The 13,664-nt window shown below is 35.3% G+C and overlaps 1 protein-coding gene across 1 annotated transcript in view; it reads right to left on the minus strand.

Moving 5' to 3' along the window:
• mbc (dedicator of cytokinesis protein myoblast city) overlaps window positions 1-13,664 on the minus strand; it is an 80,760-nt gene that overhangs the window by 37,549 nt on the left and 29,547 nt on the right. The window contains exons 8-17 of the mRNA XM_090115454.1: window positions 12,019-12,156; window positions 6,953-7,076; window positions 6,274-6,483; window positions 5,515-5,613; window positions 4,881-5,057; window positions 3,999-4,191; window positions 3,201-3,349; window positions 2,022-2,185; window positions 1,245-1,440; window positions 735-865 (exon numbers count right to left, since the gene is read on the minus strand). Coding sequence (XP_089971580.1) covers window positions 735-865; window positions 1,245-1,440; window positions 2,022-2,185; window positions 3,201-3,349; window positions 3,999-4,191; window positions 4,881-5,057; window positions 5,515-5,613; window positions 6,274-6,483; window positions 6,953-7,076; window positions 12,019-12,156 — 1,581 coding nt within the window. The remainder of the gene's footprint in view (window positions 1-734; window positions 866-1,244; window positions 1,441-2,021; window positions 2,186-3,200; window positions 3,350-3,998; window positions 4,192-4,880; window positions 5,058-5,514; window positions 5,614-6,273; window positions 6,484-6,952; window positions 7,077-12,018; window positions 12,157-13,664) is intronic.

Below are 13,664 nucleotides of genomic sequence, written 5' to 3' on the forward strand. Positions count from 1 at the left end.
AGGCTGAACCCTACGAGTTTTATCAAAATAATGTACTAAGTATTATACACATTGAAAAGGTCTATAGAAAAGTCCGCGATGGTATATGTCTATCTCTTATGGATAACCCACAATAACATTTTTTTGTCATTTACTTTTTACGAAAAATAATGGCTAATTTTCGATGCGATTTTAACCAATACAGCATTAATCCTTAACCAATTAAATACCTTGAATACATTGTTCGTTTAATATAGATCTATATGGCCCTTTACACCGTATGATTTAAGTGAATATTTTCGAAGATATTACAGATTTAAAAATTGCGGGACGTAGCGTTTGCGGCGGTACCGGCCGGCCGCCAGGCTATCTATACGAAGTCGGAGCGGGCCGCTATGTTTTTATATACAACGTTCACAGTTTTTCTGTAGTGTATTTAGTATCAGCATTGCACCCGTGCGAAGCCGGGGCGGGTCGCTAGTACCTGTATAAAAGTAATTTGTATAATTGTTTATTATACATGTAAGTATGTACCTACCTAATATTAAGTGGATATCTCATTATTAAATACAGTATTGTCCACTTATGTAATGTGAGTAATGATATTGAGGACAAAATAAAAAATAAGCAGTATCAAGATCGTTCAGTCCATTTCCCCTAGGGTTGCACACTCAAAATTTTGATTTCCCTAATTGCCATCAGATTCTGGTTTACCTATATAACTGTATCAAGTTTAAAATAAATAAATACAATACCTAAGCTTAGTATCCGGATATATCTTGATCATGTGCGGTATGGCGTGCGGTAGGTACTTTAGTGCGGAGCCCTGACAGGTTAGCGCGTGGTCACCACAACGCATTAGCCATACTAGGGCTTCTAGAAGACTCTGGAATGTTATAAAATTATTATTATTTTTATTTGTTAAGACAATTTGTTTTTAGATAGAGAAGAAATTGAAGGATAATAACGGTTTCTAGTGTTATTATCATTCATTTTTTATAGAATTTAAATATACACGGAGGGGCAACGCATCAACTATACTAGGGCTTCTAAAAGGGTCTGGAATGGGAGATTTCCTGTTTAGTTTTGTTGGGAGTAAAATTTCAAAGTCACTGCATGGCAATTACCGTCACGTCATGTTGTAAGGCGACGATTTTGGTATCTTTGAATCTTGCCAAATAAGTTTCACTTCTGACACGTGTACTCAGCACTTACTCCTTTTTATAAAAAAATACCTATATAAGTATTATTTTAGTAAAAAATACCTCCAATTGAGGACAATAAGTAGCGGAATGTTCCATACGGCCGGCACTCGAACCCAACGCAGCTCGCAACTGTCTCGACCGCACCAACACACGCACAAGACTTTCCAGACATTTCATACATTGCAGCAATCTCTTCGAGGCAAGTTCCCCGTTTTCCGCTGACCGGATCGCCCACACCATTATGGATATTAGTTTCCTGAAAAGTTCGGGTGGAAATTAAATCAGATTTAAATAGCATTTTTTTATTATAATATGGACAAAACCAAGAATAAATAGGAATCAATAAATAACCTAAAAATTTAATATTATGTACTTAAAAAAGTGAAATGCAAACTTGCAAAGTCATCACTATAACAGTGCCAGAAAAATCTAATCAGAAGTAATTTATTTCTTTCAAATTTGTTATAATACGAACTATTGAGTAAATAGGATAATATATTTTAAAAGGCCTAACTGGTCATTCCTTTCTATCTAAAATAATCCGAAGAGCTCTATTACACTTTAAGACCAAATTGCCTATTTTCACTAAACTTCGGTAACTAGCTCTAACGGCCTTACTAATAAAAAGTAAAACAATGGATAAATTTCTACCATTTTCTACCATAGCTGTGTCCTGCTCTTGCTCACATGAAACGTCAATCATAAGAACAAGACAGGTTATTGCAAAGCGAATAGGTAACATTTTATTAGTAAAACCGTAAGAATTTCCACCCTATCTATTTTAAACACACAAATCCCATAAATTTACCTATTAAATACATTTATTTAAATACTCACTCATACGCAAGCGCGTCACAGAAGCTCTGCTCAATATAAACATGTAAAACCGGCTGAAAGTGTTGGTATTTGTGATCTGCTACTAACGAAATGACCACAAGGAGACAATCCAGTACTAATACCGCGTAACTTTGTTCTGTGTATTCCGTGCAATCTTCTTCCACCTGTGAAAAGATATAACATTATTAAGCTATTGCATAGCTTCTATCGCGGGCCTTGAGCGTGGGGACCGAATCGAGAAATTCCGTAACGAAAAACCTCACGCTCCCCACTCCGACGGGTGCGGAGGTGTGGCTTGAAGGCATAGCATGCAATAGCTTTACCGCGGCAGTCCCCGAGTGCCATACTTTTTTTTATATTTATAATAGCGTATACATATTAACGTATACTATGAATTAAGAGTAGGTACATCAATTTGTGTGTCAAATATCATATGAAAAAATTTACCTAGAAATTATTTTTCAATTTTATTTTGTTTGACTTTTATGTTAAATGTTATTGTTTAACTGAAATTACTAATTTGTTTGAATTAATGCTTATATTGACAAAAAAATGGCACTGAATAGATCCTATTCTTAATTGGATCGCATAGTATAACCGTTTTTAGTCAGTTTTTATAATTAACATCACACCTTACATTGCATACTTAGTTAAACTATATCTACATTCAATGTACTCACTCATACACACTCTCTTTCACCCACACACAACACACACATTTACACACACACACACACACACACACACACACACACACACACACACACACACACACACATACACATACCTGTTTTGGGTTGAAATTTGCTTTTTAATTATAATAACCAATTCCAATTTGTATAGTTTTAAGTACTATAAGCACTGTTTTCTATTTTTGTCACTTATGTTGAACTGATAATTGGTGTACCTTGTTATTGGCGTACTTAATTATTAATTTACTATTTATTGTATTATAAGCTGTAAGGTATCTTTTTATAAATAAAATAAAAATAAATAAATAAATAAAATAAAACCTTCATTTCTAAAAATGTGGCATTTCAGGATGCGTTCAAATTATTTTTATTTTTCAATAACTTTTTCTATAAAAGTAATATAACAAATAATGTGTGTTTATAAAAAAAAAACTTGATTCTAAAAATCTATTATACGAGTAAATAATTCAAAATATTCATAATTTACCTGAGTAAGTATAGAAAACAATGCATCCAATATATCTTGCAAGAATTTAACTAACTCGTCGTTTGGTACACGAAGTAATCTAGTGAGGGCCGCTCGAAGCGTGCCCTCCGCGTGGTGTGTACTCCACTTTAGTACTCCCAGTATTTCCTCTGAAAAGAAATACATTTAAAGTGTAAATAAACATTACTAAATTAAGGACTATGCCACATTTATAGGAAGTAACTATAAACTTGAACTTCGATTCCTAATCTTATTTATTTGAGCATATTTTTACTTTTAATTGTTTATTAATACATTTAAAGGCTTTGCCAAAAATAATGCATACTTATTAGCGCGCGTTAGAGCGAGAACACTTCAGTCAGTTTTTTATGAAGAAAAGCAATAAACGTTTGCGCGCTTGCGGCGTGTTATCAGTCAGGGGTGTACAAAAAGTTTTAAAATTTATCAAAAATTTTAAATACGTATTTTAGTTACGCAGTTCGTTCGTTGCGTATGTATGCGTTAATCGCATACGCAACGAACTGAAAAATAATCATTATGGGATTAACCCATAAGGATTATTTTTATTTTGTCTTCTATTTCTTCTTTATTTTCTTCCCATATATTATACACTTACCTCTCTGAGTAAGTTTAGTGGAGCACAACTTAGTGCCCACCACTAGTGTGTCCCTGTGCACTAAGGACAGCGGCCTTCTCGTTAGCCCTCTATCGGCCCCGGCTGGTAATTCCCTACGAGATGGCAACCCTAACTGCTACTATTTCTTCATATTTCTATCTTTTTCCCTATATTATACTTACCTCGTTGAGTAAGTTTAGTGGAGCACAACTTAGTGCCCACCACTAGTGTGTCCCTGTGCACTAAGGACAGTGGCCCTCTAGTTAGACCTCTATCGGCCCCGGCTGGTAATTCGTCCCTACGAGATGGCAACCCTAAACACGCGGCAGCTGCTTCTGTTTCGACTTCGCTCGTTTGGGAACGTTTGTGGTCGATCTGTGGAATGATATAACGGATAAATTAATTATTTATTTATTTTATTCTTTATTGTACATAATATACCAAACATAAATAAGCTATACTTTAATTAAATACAATGAAAACACACGGCACATACGTACTAAAAGGCGGCCTTATTGCTCAAAAGCAATCTCTTCCAGGCAAACTTAATATGCGAAACGTTGCACATAAAGTATAAACCATTCCATATAACTGTACTTTCACAAACTGTAAAACATGTTTAAAATATAAATAGTTACATGATGGTCATAACATAGACGTATTAGAAATACAATAAACGATGTCGACGTAATGTCTATGAATAAATATAATATTCGTACGCACTACGCGTGGCGTTGATGTAATTTTAATTTAAAAATAATTTAATTAATGGCAAAGTACGATACTGCCAGTGATTCGCTGCGGCAATGACTGCCAACGGCCCAATACCCGTAGATGTAGTTAGGTATGTCAATATTGGCGCTTATTCCGTCAAACCTATAAAATAGTAGTCACATATTAAGATTTTAAGCAAAACTATACCTTATATACAGCCAGCTGATGGTTAGTATCAAGTGTAGAAGTGCCCTCTCGTTGCATGAGCCGTAAGTACGCTAAAGCAAAGTGTCTTTCACTTCTATCTTTGTAATTTAAACTAAGTTTTATTGCTTCAAACAAAACTATACCTTATATACAGCCAGCTGGTGATTAGTATCGGGTGTAGTGGTGCCTTCTCGTTGCATGAGCCTCAAATAAGCTAAAGCAAAGTGCCTTTCACTTCTATCTTTCGCTTCGTTTGAACTGCGATGGCGGCATAGGAATACTATGTGCGCTTCTTTGAATTCCTCGATGTTTAGACACACCTGGAAAAAATATTATAATGTTTGTTTTTGTCAAAATAACAAACTTTTTCCTTCTTCATGTCAATTACTAGTTGCGCTCAGCGTCTGTTGGTCTTAGCAATTGATATATAGCTAATAGCCTTCCTCGATAAATGGGCTATCCAACACCGAAAAATTTTTTTCAAATCGGACCAGTAGTGTTTGAGATTAACGCGTTCAAACAAACAAACAAATAAACAAACTCTTCAGCTTTATAATATTAGTATAGATATAGATTGATTATCACTACATTGTATAACAGTCGCTTACCGCTGCCTGTCTTACATGTTTAAAATCACACAATTTTGATGCAGTGTTTGTAATAAACAGTGATTCTCGAAGAAGGTATTTATCATGTAATATATTAAGTTTTGGCCAAAGTGGCCGCAAAGGCTAGAAATAAATAAAAGAAACAAGTAATTATTATAAATATTCTTACCTTAAACACCTCTTGCCATCTCGGTCTGTCATCGTGATAATAAACAATTGACGTATATTCATTAACTAGTGGCATTCCTGCTCCTATTGAAATAACTCCCTGAAAAAAAAAGACAAACATTTAAAAATATAATATGATCAAATGTCGCATCATCATAAACAACTGTCCAACTTTTAGTTGAAAAATACATAAAACTGAAACTATTACATAACCCATTTTGTGCGATCGACCTAATGGTCGCAATACTAATGTATTGCTGCATTTACTGTACTTTACACAGTTTTTATCCCCGTCCCGTACCTAACCTATTTTCCACAATCGACCAATTTACTGACCAAAATAAACAAAATTATCATACAACTGGTATTATCTGCCCATTTTTATCCAACACCCTGGCCACGAGCTCTATATACCTCTCAGAGGAAAATTGCAATACTCAATCATTTTGCACGATCGACGAATCCTACTAATTTCTATTTATCTACTTACCGATACTTCCAAAATTGCTATAGACAGACCTAACCCTATAAAAATAAATTGGTTGTCTGTAAAGTCGGTTTACTGACGATAGTTGAACGTGACAACGTCCGATTGTGCTTCTTTGTCGCTCGTTCCGCGCTCTCGCTTGCACTTCAAGCCTACATGGAACGCCTCAGAGCGAGGTAACGCCGCATGAGTCATGTTTTTTCGTGCGTGCAGGCGGCTTTATCGAATTATAAGAGTTTTCACGTCAAAAATACACAATATATCCCCACTCACCGGTATAACCTGCCCATTTTTGTCCACGACCCTGGCCACGAGCTCTATATTCCTCTCGGAGCTCTTCCCCCCGCCCCGCGAGAACGTCCCGCTGACGAGCGTCACGTACAGATCGTTCCGCGCGTCCCCGGGGAGGATCACTTCGGGGAAACCCATTTTACGCGCGAATGCACTGTTTCCGACTACTATGTGTGGGTTTTCTTGGCGTATCTGGAAGGTAGTCATGATAGTTTATATTTGGCCGTGACATCGAAGATATTGTATTATTTCTGAATAGATGCTTTAGTTATGTTTGTTACTTTTGGCGCTAATGTACTCTTTAACCCATTGAGCCCCAAGTGGCCCGATCGGTCCCAGACACAATAGATTTTCTATTGTGTCTGTGGGTCCGGGGCCTGAGTTATTAAATTTCTCATGATTGCTATTAAATAATAGCTACTTATGTATCACATTTCTAATATTCAACGAAAACTAATACTAATTATTTTGAAATTTTCGCAATTATAACACACTATTTCCTGTAAGCTACATTAAATGACTAACGTTCTCAAAAACAACGGAAAGTTAACAAAGATGTTTTTAAACAACAAGAGAAAATGTAAGTACTAGTACAAAAAAATTAATTGTAACCCAACAAAAATGAACCTTATATCCATACAAACAAGGTTTATTTTCCTACCTGTTTCAAATCGCCTTCAAACATCTGCAAGTACACCCACAGTCCCTGCGTATGTTTCTGATCCTTTAGATCTCTGTTCGATATCACTTTCTTTAGTAGAGAATCCATGTTGTCTTTGTCACACCTGAAAGGGTAACTTTTTGTTCGTTATTTGAAAATATTGGGGAAGAGTTGAAAGAAACATGTGTATTATTGAGTAATAATTTATGTTATACAATTTTTATTTGTATAAATTTTGATTGGCTTTAATAGTAATGCCAAAAATAGAATGGATATTTAAAAATGGATATCTTTGGCCATATTGTTTACAGTCGTTAGAAATAATACAAATACATGATTTGTTCAATACCTGAAACACAAATATACACGCACACGCACACACGTATGCATGCACAAACATCTTCATCCATTTCTTTATTCACATTTTTTTTCTATTTTAACAGAACTATATTTACCCTATTAAGAGTAATTCAGTGAACAACTCGTATTCATACTTTTTTGTCAAAGCGATAAATTGCGATAAAAGCGATATTGAGTGTTTGTTTGATCTTGCTGAGAGTAGACGTCTCGCTCGAGCTACTAAAAAGTGCTAACACATCACAACAACGCCGTCGCTGCGGCCGGCCGCAATGACCTAGTTATTGCGCTCCGATAGCAAAAACAATTGTTAAGGCGAAGTAAGATTCGTTCGCTAAAATAAATAACCATGAATACCGATAAATCAAAAATAAACTTAAGAACTGAAACTGAACATCTGTTGTACAAGTACTATTCCGAAGAGAAAAATGTACGTGAAAATCTTCAAACCCACGTAAGGCATCTGGAAGAACAAGTAAAACTTCTTCAACAAAAATTGAACTCTTTGACTCCAGTGGAAACGGAAATTCCAGAGAAAAAAGAAATTGAAAAGAAGTGTTCTTCCCATGTAGAATACAGCACTGATGAAGAAGAACTTGCCAAAGAAAAGGAGTGGATTAGAACCAAGAGCAGGAAAAAACGCAAATTGAACACTTCACCCACTCATATCTCCGATAAAGAAGAGCGAAATGAGGAAAGTAAGGAGAAAGTAAAACCCAAAAAGGTGCCACTTCCTCCACCTATAATAGTAGATGACATCAGGAACTACCAATCGTTCTTTGATCTCCTCTTAGAAAAGTCGCCAGGGGGCGGCTTTACAATTAAAATTATGCACGGAGAAACCGTAAAAATTAATACTGAAAATGAAACAGTATATCGGACCATCACAGAGTTTTTGACTGCCGATGGCTTTCATTGGCATTCCTATGAAAACAAACAATTAAGACCAATACGAGTTATAGCTAAGAAATTGCACCATACATGCAACCCAGATAGAATTGTAGAAGACCTGAAAAGAAAAGGCTTCAAAGTTGAGGAGGCAGTAAACAAGCTGAGGTGGAAGGACAAGACACCTCTCAATATGTTCATGCTTACCTTTAATAACGGAGAGGAAATAAACAAAATCTATGAGATAACGTCTATATTAGGATGCAGGGTGGAAATCCATCCCTTGAAAACCTCTAAATTAGTTCCTCAGTGTAAAAGATGTCAAGCCTACGGGCACACCCAAAAATATTGCTCCAAGGATCCAAGATGTGTAAAGTGCACTGGTAAACATCTAACTAAAGATTGTAAAAAGCCAGCAGAAGAAAAGCCAAAGTGTGTGCATTGTGGCGCTCCACATCCTGCGAACTATAGAGGATGCATGGTAGCAAAAGAAATGCAGACGCTTAAAAATAAAGCGACAAAAAAACTAAATATCCCAAATCAGCGGAAAACAGCAGATACAAAAGTGGTTCCAGCTGTGAAAGAAAGCAGGCAAGTAAGTAAGCACATCACTTTTGCACAAATCGCGAGTGGTAACCAGACGAAAGGAAGCAACCAAATGAAAGACAGCGTTGAAGGAAAACTCAACCAAATTTTAAGCCTTATGTCCACATTTGACGAGAGACTAAGGAAACTGGAAAGTAGCAATAGAAATGCTACATCTACTGCCAAAAAATGACTCAAATACTTAGCATAATGGAATGGAATGCCAATGGGCTTCTTAAACACCACAATGAATTACAAATTGTCCTTGAAATAGAAAATATTGACGTGTGCTTAGTATCGGAAACACACTTCACCAAACAATCATACATTAAATTTAAAGGTTACAAAGTATATCTTGCACTTCACCCAAATAATACAGCTAGAGGTGGAAGTGCAGTGATAATAAAAGAAAAGTTGAAGCACTATGAAATAAGTAAAATCGAAGAACAAGAAGTACAGGCCGTAACAGTATGCGTTGAAACCAAACGTGGTCCTGTATCTATATCAGCCTTGTATTTCCCACCGAGAGAATCTTTTAATAAAGAGAAATACGTTAGCCTTCTCAAGAGTTTTGGCGACAGATTTATTGTTGGTGGTGACTTTAACGCCAAACATACCCATTGGGGCTCCAGGTTGATTACACCTAAAGGCAAAGAACTTCTAAGTGCCATGAAATATATGAACTGTAACTTTGCATCTACGGGCATACCAACCTATTGGCCTACAGATCCAAACAAAATACCCGACCTATTGGATTTCTTTATATATAAAAATATATCATCTAACTATTTAGATATAAAGAGTATGAACGATATGAGTTCAGACCACTCGCCCATAATTCTTAAATTATGTATAAATATTATAAATAAGAATAATAACCTAAGATTAGTAAATAAGAAAACAGACTGGAACAGTTTTAGAATCGACTTGGACACACATATAAAACTTAATATACCATTAAAAAATCCAGAACAACTTGACATTGAAATCGAAAAATTTATGGTAGACATACAACAAGCAGCATGGAGAAACACACCAGATAGTCACCCTTGTCACAGGGGAGCAGTCTACCCGAAGAACATTATCGAACTTTTACGTGAAAAGAGAAAACAGAGAAACCGGTGGCACCAAACTCGTTTTCCTGGTGATAAAAAGCTACTAAATAATCTCACAAAACAGCTACAAAGAGAGATACAAAAACTAAATGACGCTAATATGACGTCATATCTCAAAAAACTAACTAACGATCGCTGCACAGACTACTCACTCTGGAAAGCTACGAAACATATGAATAGACCCGTTCTGCATATTCCACCAATTAAGGAAGAAAATGGAAAATGGGCTATCCACAATGAACAAAAAGCTAAAAGATTTGCGCAACATCTGGAAAATATCTTTAAGCCATATGATGATGACGCAAATGAACTACCTGAAGATCAAAACCTTAATGAAGAATTACAAATAAAGTCTGTAACACCCAAAGAAATCTCCAACGAAATTAAGTTTAGTATTAACCCAAAAAAATCTCCGGGGTTTGACTTAATCACAGGCGAAATAATGCATAATTTGCCTCGCAAAGCTATAATCAAATTAACAACACTCTTTAACGCTGCATTTAGGTTGAAATATGTGCCTAATTTGTGGAAAGTTGCTGAAGTTATTATGATATTAAAGCCAGGAAAACCGCCAAACGATGTAACATCATATCGACCGATCTCGTTGCTACCAATAGTATCAAAACTTTTTGAAAAACTGTTACTTAAACGGATCATGCCAATACTTGATGAGAAGAAAATAATTCCAGAACACCAATTTGGATTTAGAAAGAAACACTCCACAATAGATCAAGTTCACAGATTAACAAATGTCATCGAAAAAGCGTTTGAAGAAAAGAAAGTCTGTTCAGCAGTGTTTTTAGATGTCGCACAGGCTTTTGATAAGGTTTGGCACAAAGGTCTCATTCATAAAATAAGAACAATGCTACCAAAACAAATTTCAGATATCTTAGAATCGTATATAACCAATCGAGTCTTTAGAGTTCGACAAGACGATGCCTTCTCGGACCTCAAGGAAATACGAGCTGGTGTGCCACAAGGAAGTGTTTTAGGTCCCATCCTATACATTTTGTACACGTGTGACATCCCAGTATTAGAAAAAAACATTACTGCAACATTTGCTGACGACACTGCTATCATGGCCACAGGCATCACTTACCAGGAAGCAGGAGATAAAGTCCAAGAAGCTGTGAACCAGGTCTATGAATGGACTCGGAAATGGCGGATAAGATTGAACGAATCAAAATCCGTTCACATAAATTTTACAAACAAAAGAACACAGATTGTCCCGATACTCCTTAATGGCCAACAAATACCTTATGCTAACACGGCGAAATACCTTGGTATGACGCTTGACGCTAAGCTACGCTGGAAGGCTCACGTCAAGAAGAAGCGAGAAGAATTAGGCTTGCGCTATAAGAAATTGTATTGGCTTCTTGGAAGATACTCCCAGTTGTCGATACATAATAAGCTTCTCATATACAAACAAGTCCTCATGCCAGTATGGACGTATGGTATTCAGCTGTGGGGCTGTACCAAAAAAAGCAACATTAACATAATACAACGTTTCCAAAATAAAGTACTGAGAGACATTGTAAATGCCCCCTGGTACATCCGTAATGGTGACCTCCACCGTGACCTAAAAGTGGACACCGTGGACAAAATTGTTCAAAAACATGCAGAAGCTCATCAACATCGACTTCATCATCACGTGAATGTTGAGGCTATCCAGCTCCTTGATACCACGGACCTAGTGCGAAGACTAAAAAGGACTAAACCTTTTGAGTTAGCGTAGTGATAAGTGAAAAGTGAACAGTGACAATTATCTGTATACCAAAGCACACGAGCAAAGTGACTTACTTCCCCTTAACAGACACTAAGCAAGTGACAATGGACACTCTCTTAGAATAAGTTATTTAGAAATTTAGGTTAACATAAAATTACTTATTAGTCTTGTAGGCTAGATTGTAATTTGTATAAGGTGCTATTTTAATTAGCAACCTTATTTAATAAAAAAAAAAAAAAAAAAAAAAAAAAAAAAAAAAAAAAAAAAAAAAGCGATAAATTATTTGGAATATTAATTCTTCAATCAGTTTATTTATGTTATAAATATCTATTATTTTATTTTGCAAGTACATATTATGTCATATATTATATATCATATATATCTATCTCACTCACGCATAAAACGGCAGCTGTATCTCCTTATCAGCGTGCTGATTGGCCAGATGCAGTGTGACGTCAGCGAGCGCAACCCCGAAGGGCCTCCGTAATGTCGCCGCACTTGTCGTTTGTACTACACCTGTTATTGTGCTGCGTCTGTGAATAAATAAATATAAATATTTCAGGACAATTTTCACACACGGCACGATCTGATCCCATACAAAGCTTTCGCTTGTGTTATGGAAACCAGATGGCTGATAAACATACGTATATAATTTTAAATAAATACTTATATAGATAATTAACACCCAGACACAGAGCAAACACCTATGTTCATCACACAAATATTTGCCCCGGGTGGGAATCGAACCCACGACCACTGGCTTGGAAGGCAGGCTTTACTACCAACCAAGCCAACCGGCCAGTCAGTAATATATTAACAATCAAGTAATATATTAAATATCTTTTTAACTTATCGGTCAATTAGGGAAAGCTGGCATGTTCACAGTACTCACACTTATGCAATTTCACTTACAGTATGTTCAAAAATAAATGCGACTCTAGTTTCATTTTAGACTTGAATTGTAAAATGGGTGCGTTGTAGATATATATATATGCAAAATATATATGATATAATTACTTATGAAAGCTCTCATAATTTACCTGTAAAATTATAATTTAAAAGTAAATCAATTGATGAAGTTAATTATTTATTCTAATAATAATCAATTGGATAAAAGTATTAATAATCATTCAATTATCAAATAATAATTAAATTCCTGACTTTGGTCGAGTAAAGATATCTAAGAAATATTATATTTGTAGTAAGTACGTAATACCTACCAATACGCGCTAACAAATATGTGTTACATGTTTATTGTCACACTATTGGTTTTAAACTCAAACTCAAACATTTATACAATTAGACTTCTTTTAGAAGCACTTTTGAATCGTCATAACAGTTTAACAGTTTTAACATTTACCACCAATTCAGAAAGCAGTATCTATAGAGAAGAAGAAGAATCTATTTAATCATAATCGTAATCTTCTACTTCACTGTAACTTTCATCGCTCGAAGAACTCGATGTTTCGTTGTCGGAATTTCTTAATGTTATTATAAATGAGTCAGTGTAATTATCTACTTTTGGTTCTAATTGAATATATTTTTCCTCATGTTCTCGCGTCTTTCTCCAAACGTCACTAAACATATCCAGACTAATAGCATTTGCTTCCTTTCTAAATAATTCTTCCACAGTTTTCAAGTTAAAGTTCACATTTTGTGATGCTACTTTCCCTTTAATTATGCCCCATAGTAACTCTATTGGGTTGAGTTCTGGATGGTATGGTGGAAGGCACAATACACTATGTCCATGATCTTTGATCAAGTAGGTAAAAATTGTGTATAGTTTGGCTTATTTTTTTTAATAATGTGATAACTCTGATTATTAATTAGTAATTTGATTTTTGAAAAAAAAAATGCCGATTTTAGTCAAAATTTATATTTTTCTAACAAGATCCTTATCATCCAAATTTCCACCTTGGTGAGTAAAATTGACATTTCTAATTAAAATGAACAAAAAATTAAATGATTTTATTAAATACTGTAAAATAGTCTATAATTCTTCCATTTACTGTATCACAAAATTCTTCATAGATTTTTAGAT

The sequence above is a fragment of the Colias eurytheme genome, chromosome 23, assembly GCF_061535395.1.
Source record: "Colias eurytheme isolate Ceu_HAF_F1 chromosome 23, ilColEury1 Martin Lab GWU primary, whole genome shotgun sequence".
Taxonomy (NCBI): domain Eukaryota; kingdom Metazoa; phylum Arthropoda; class Insecta; order Lepidoptera; family Pieridae; genus Colias; species Colias eurytheme.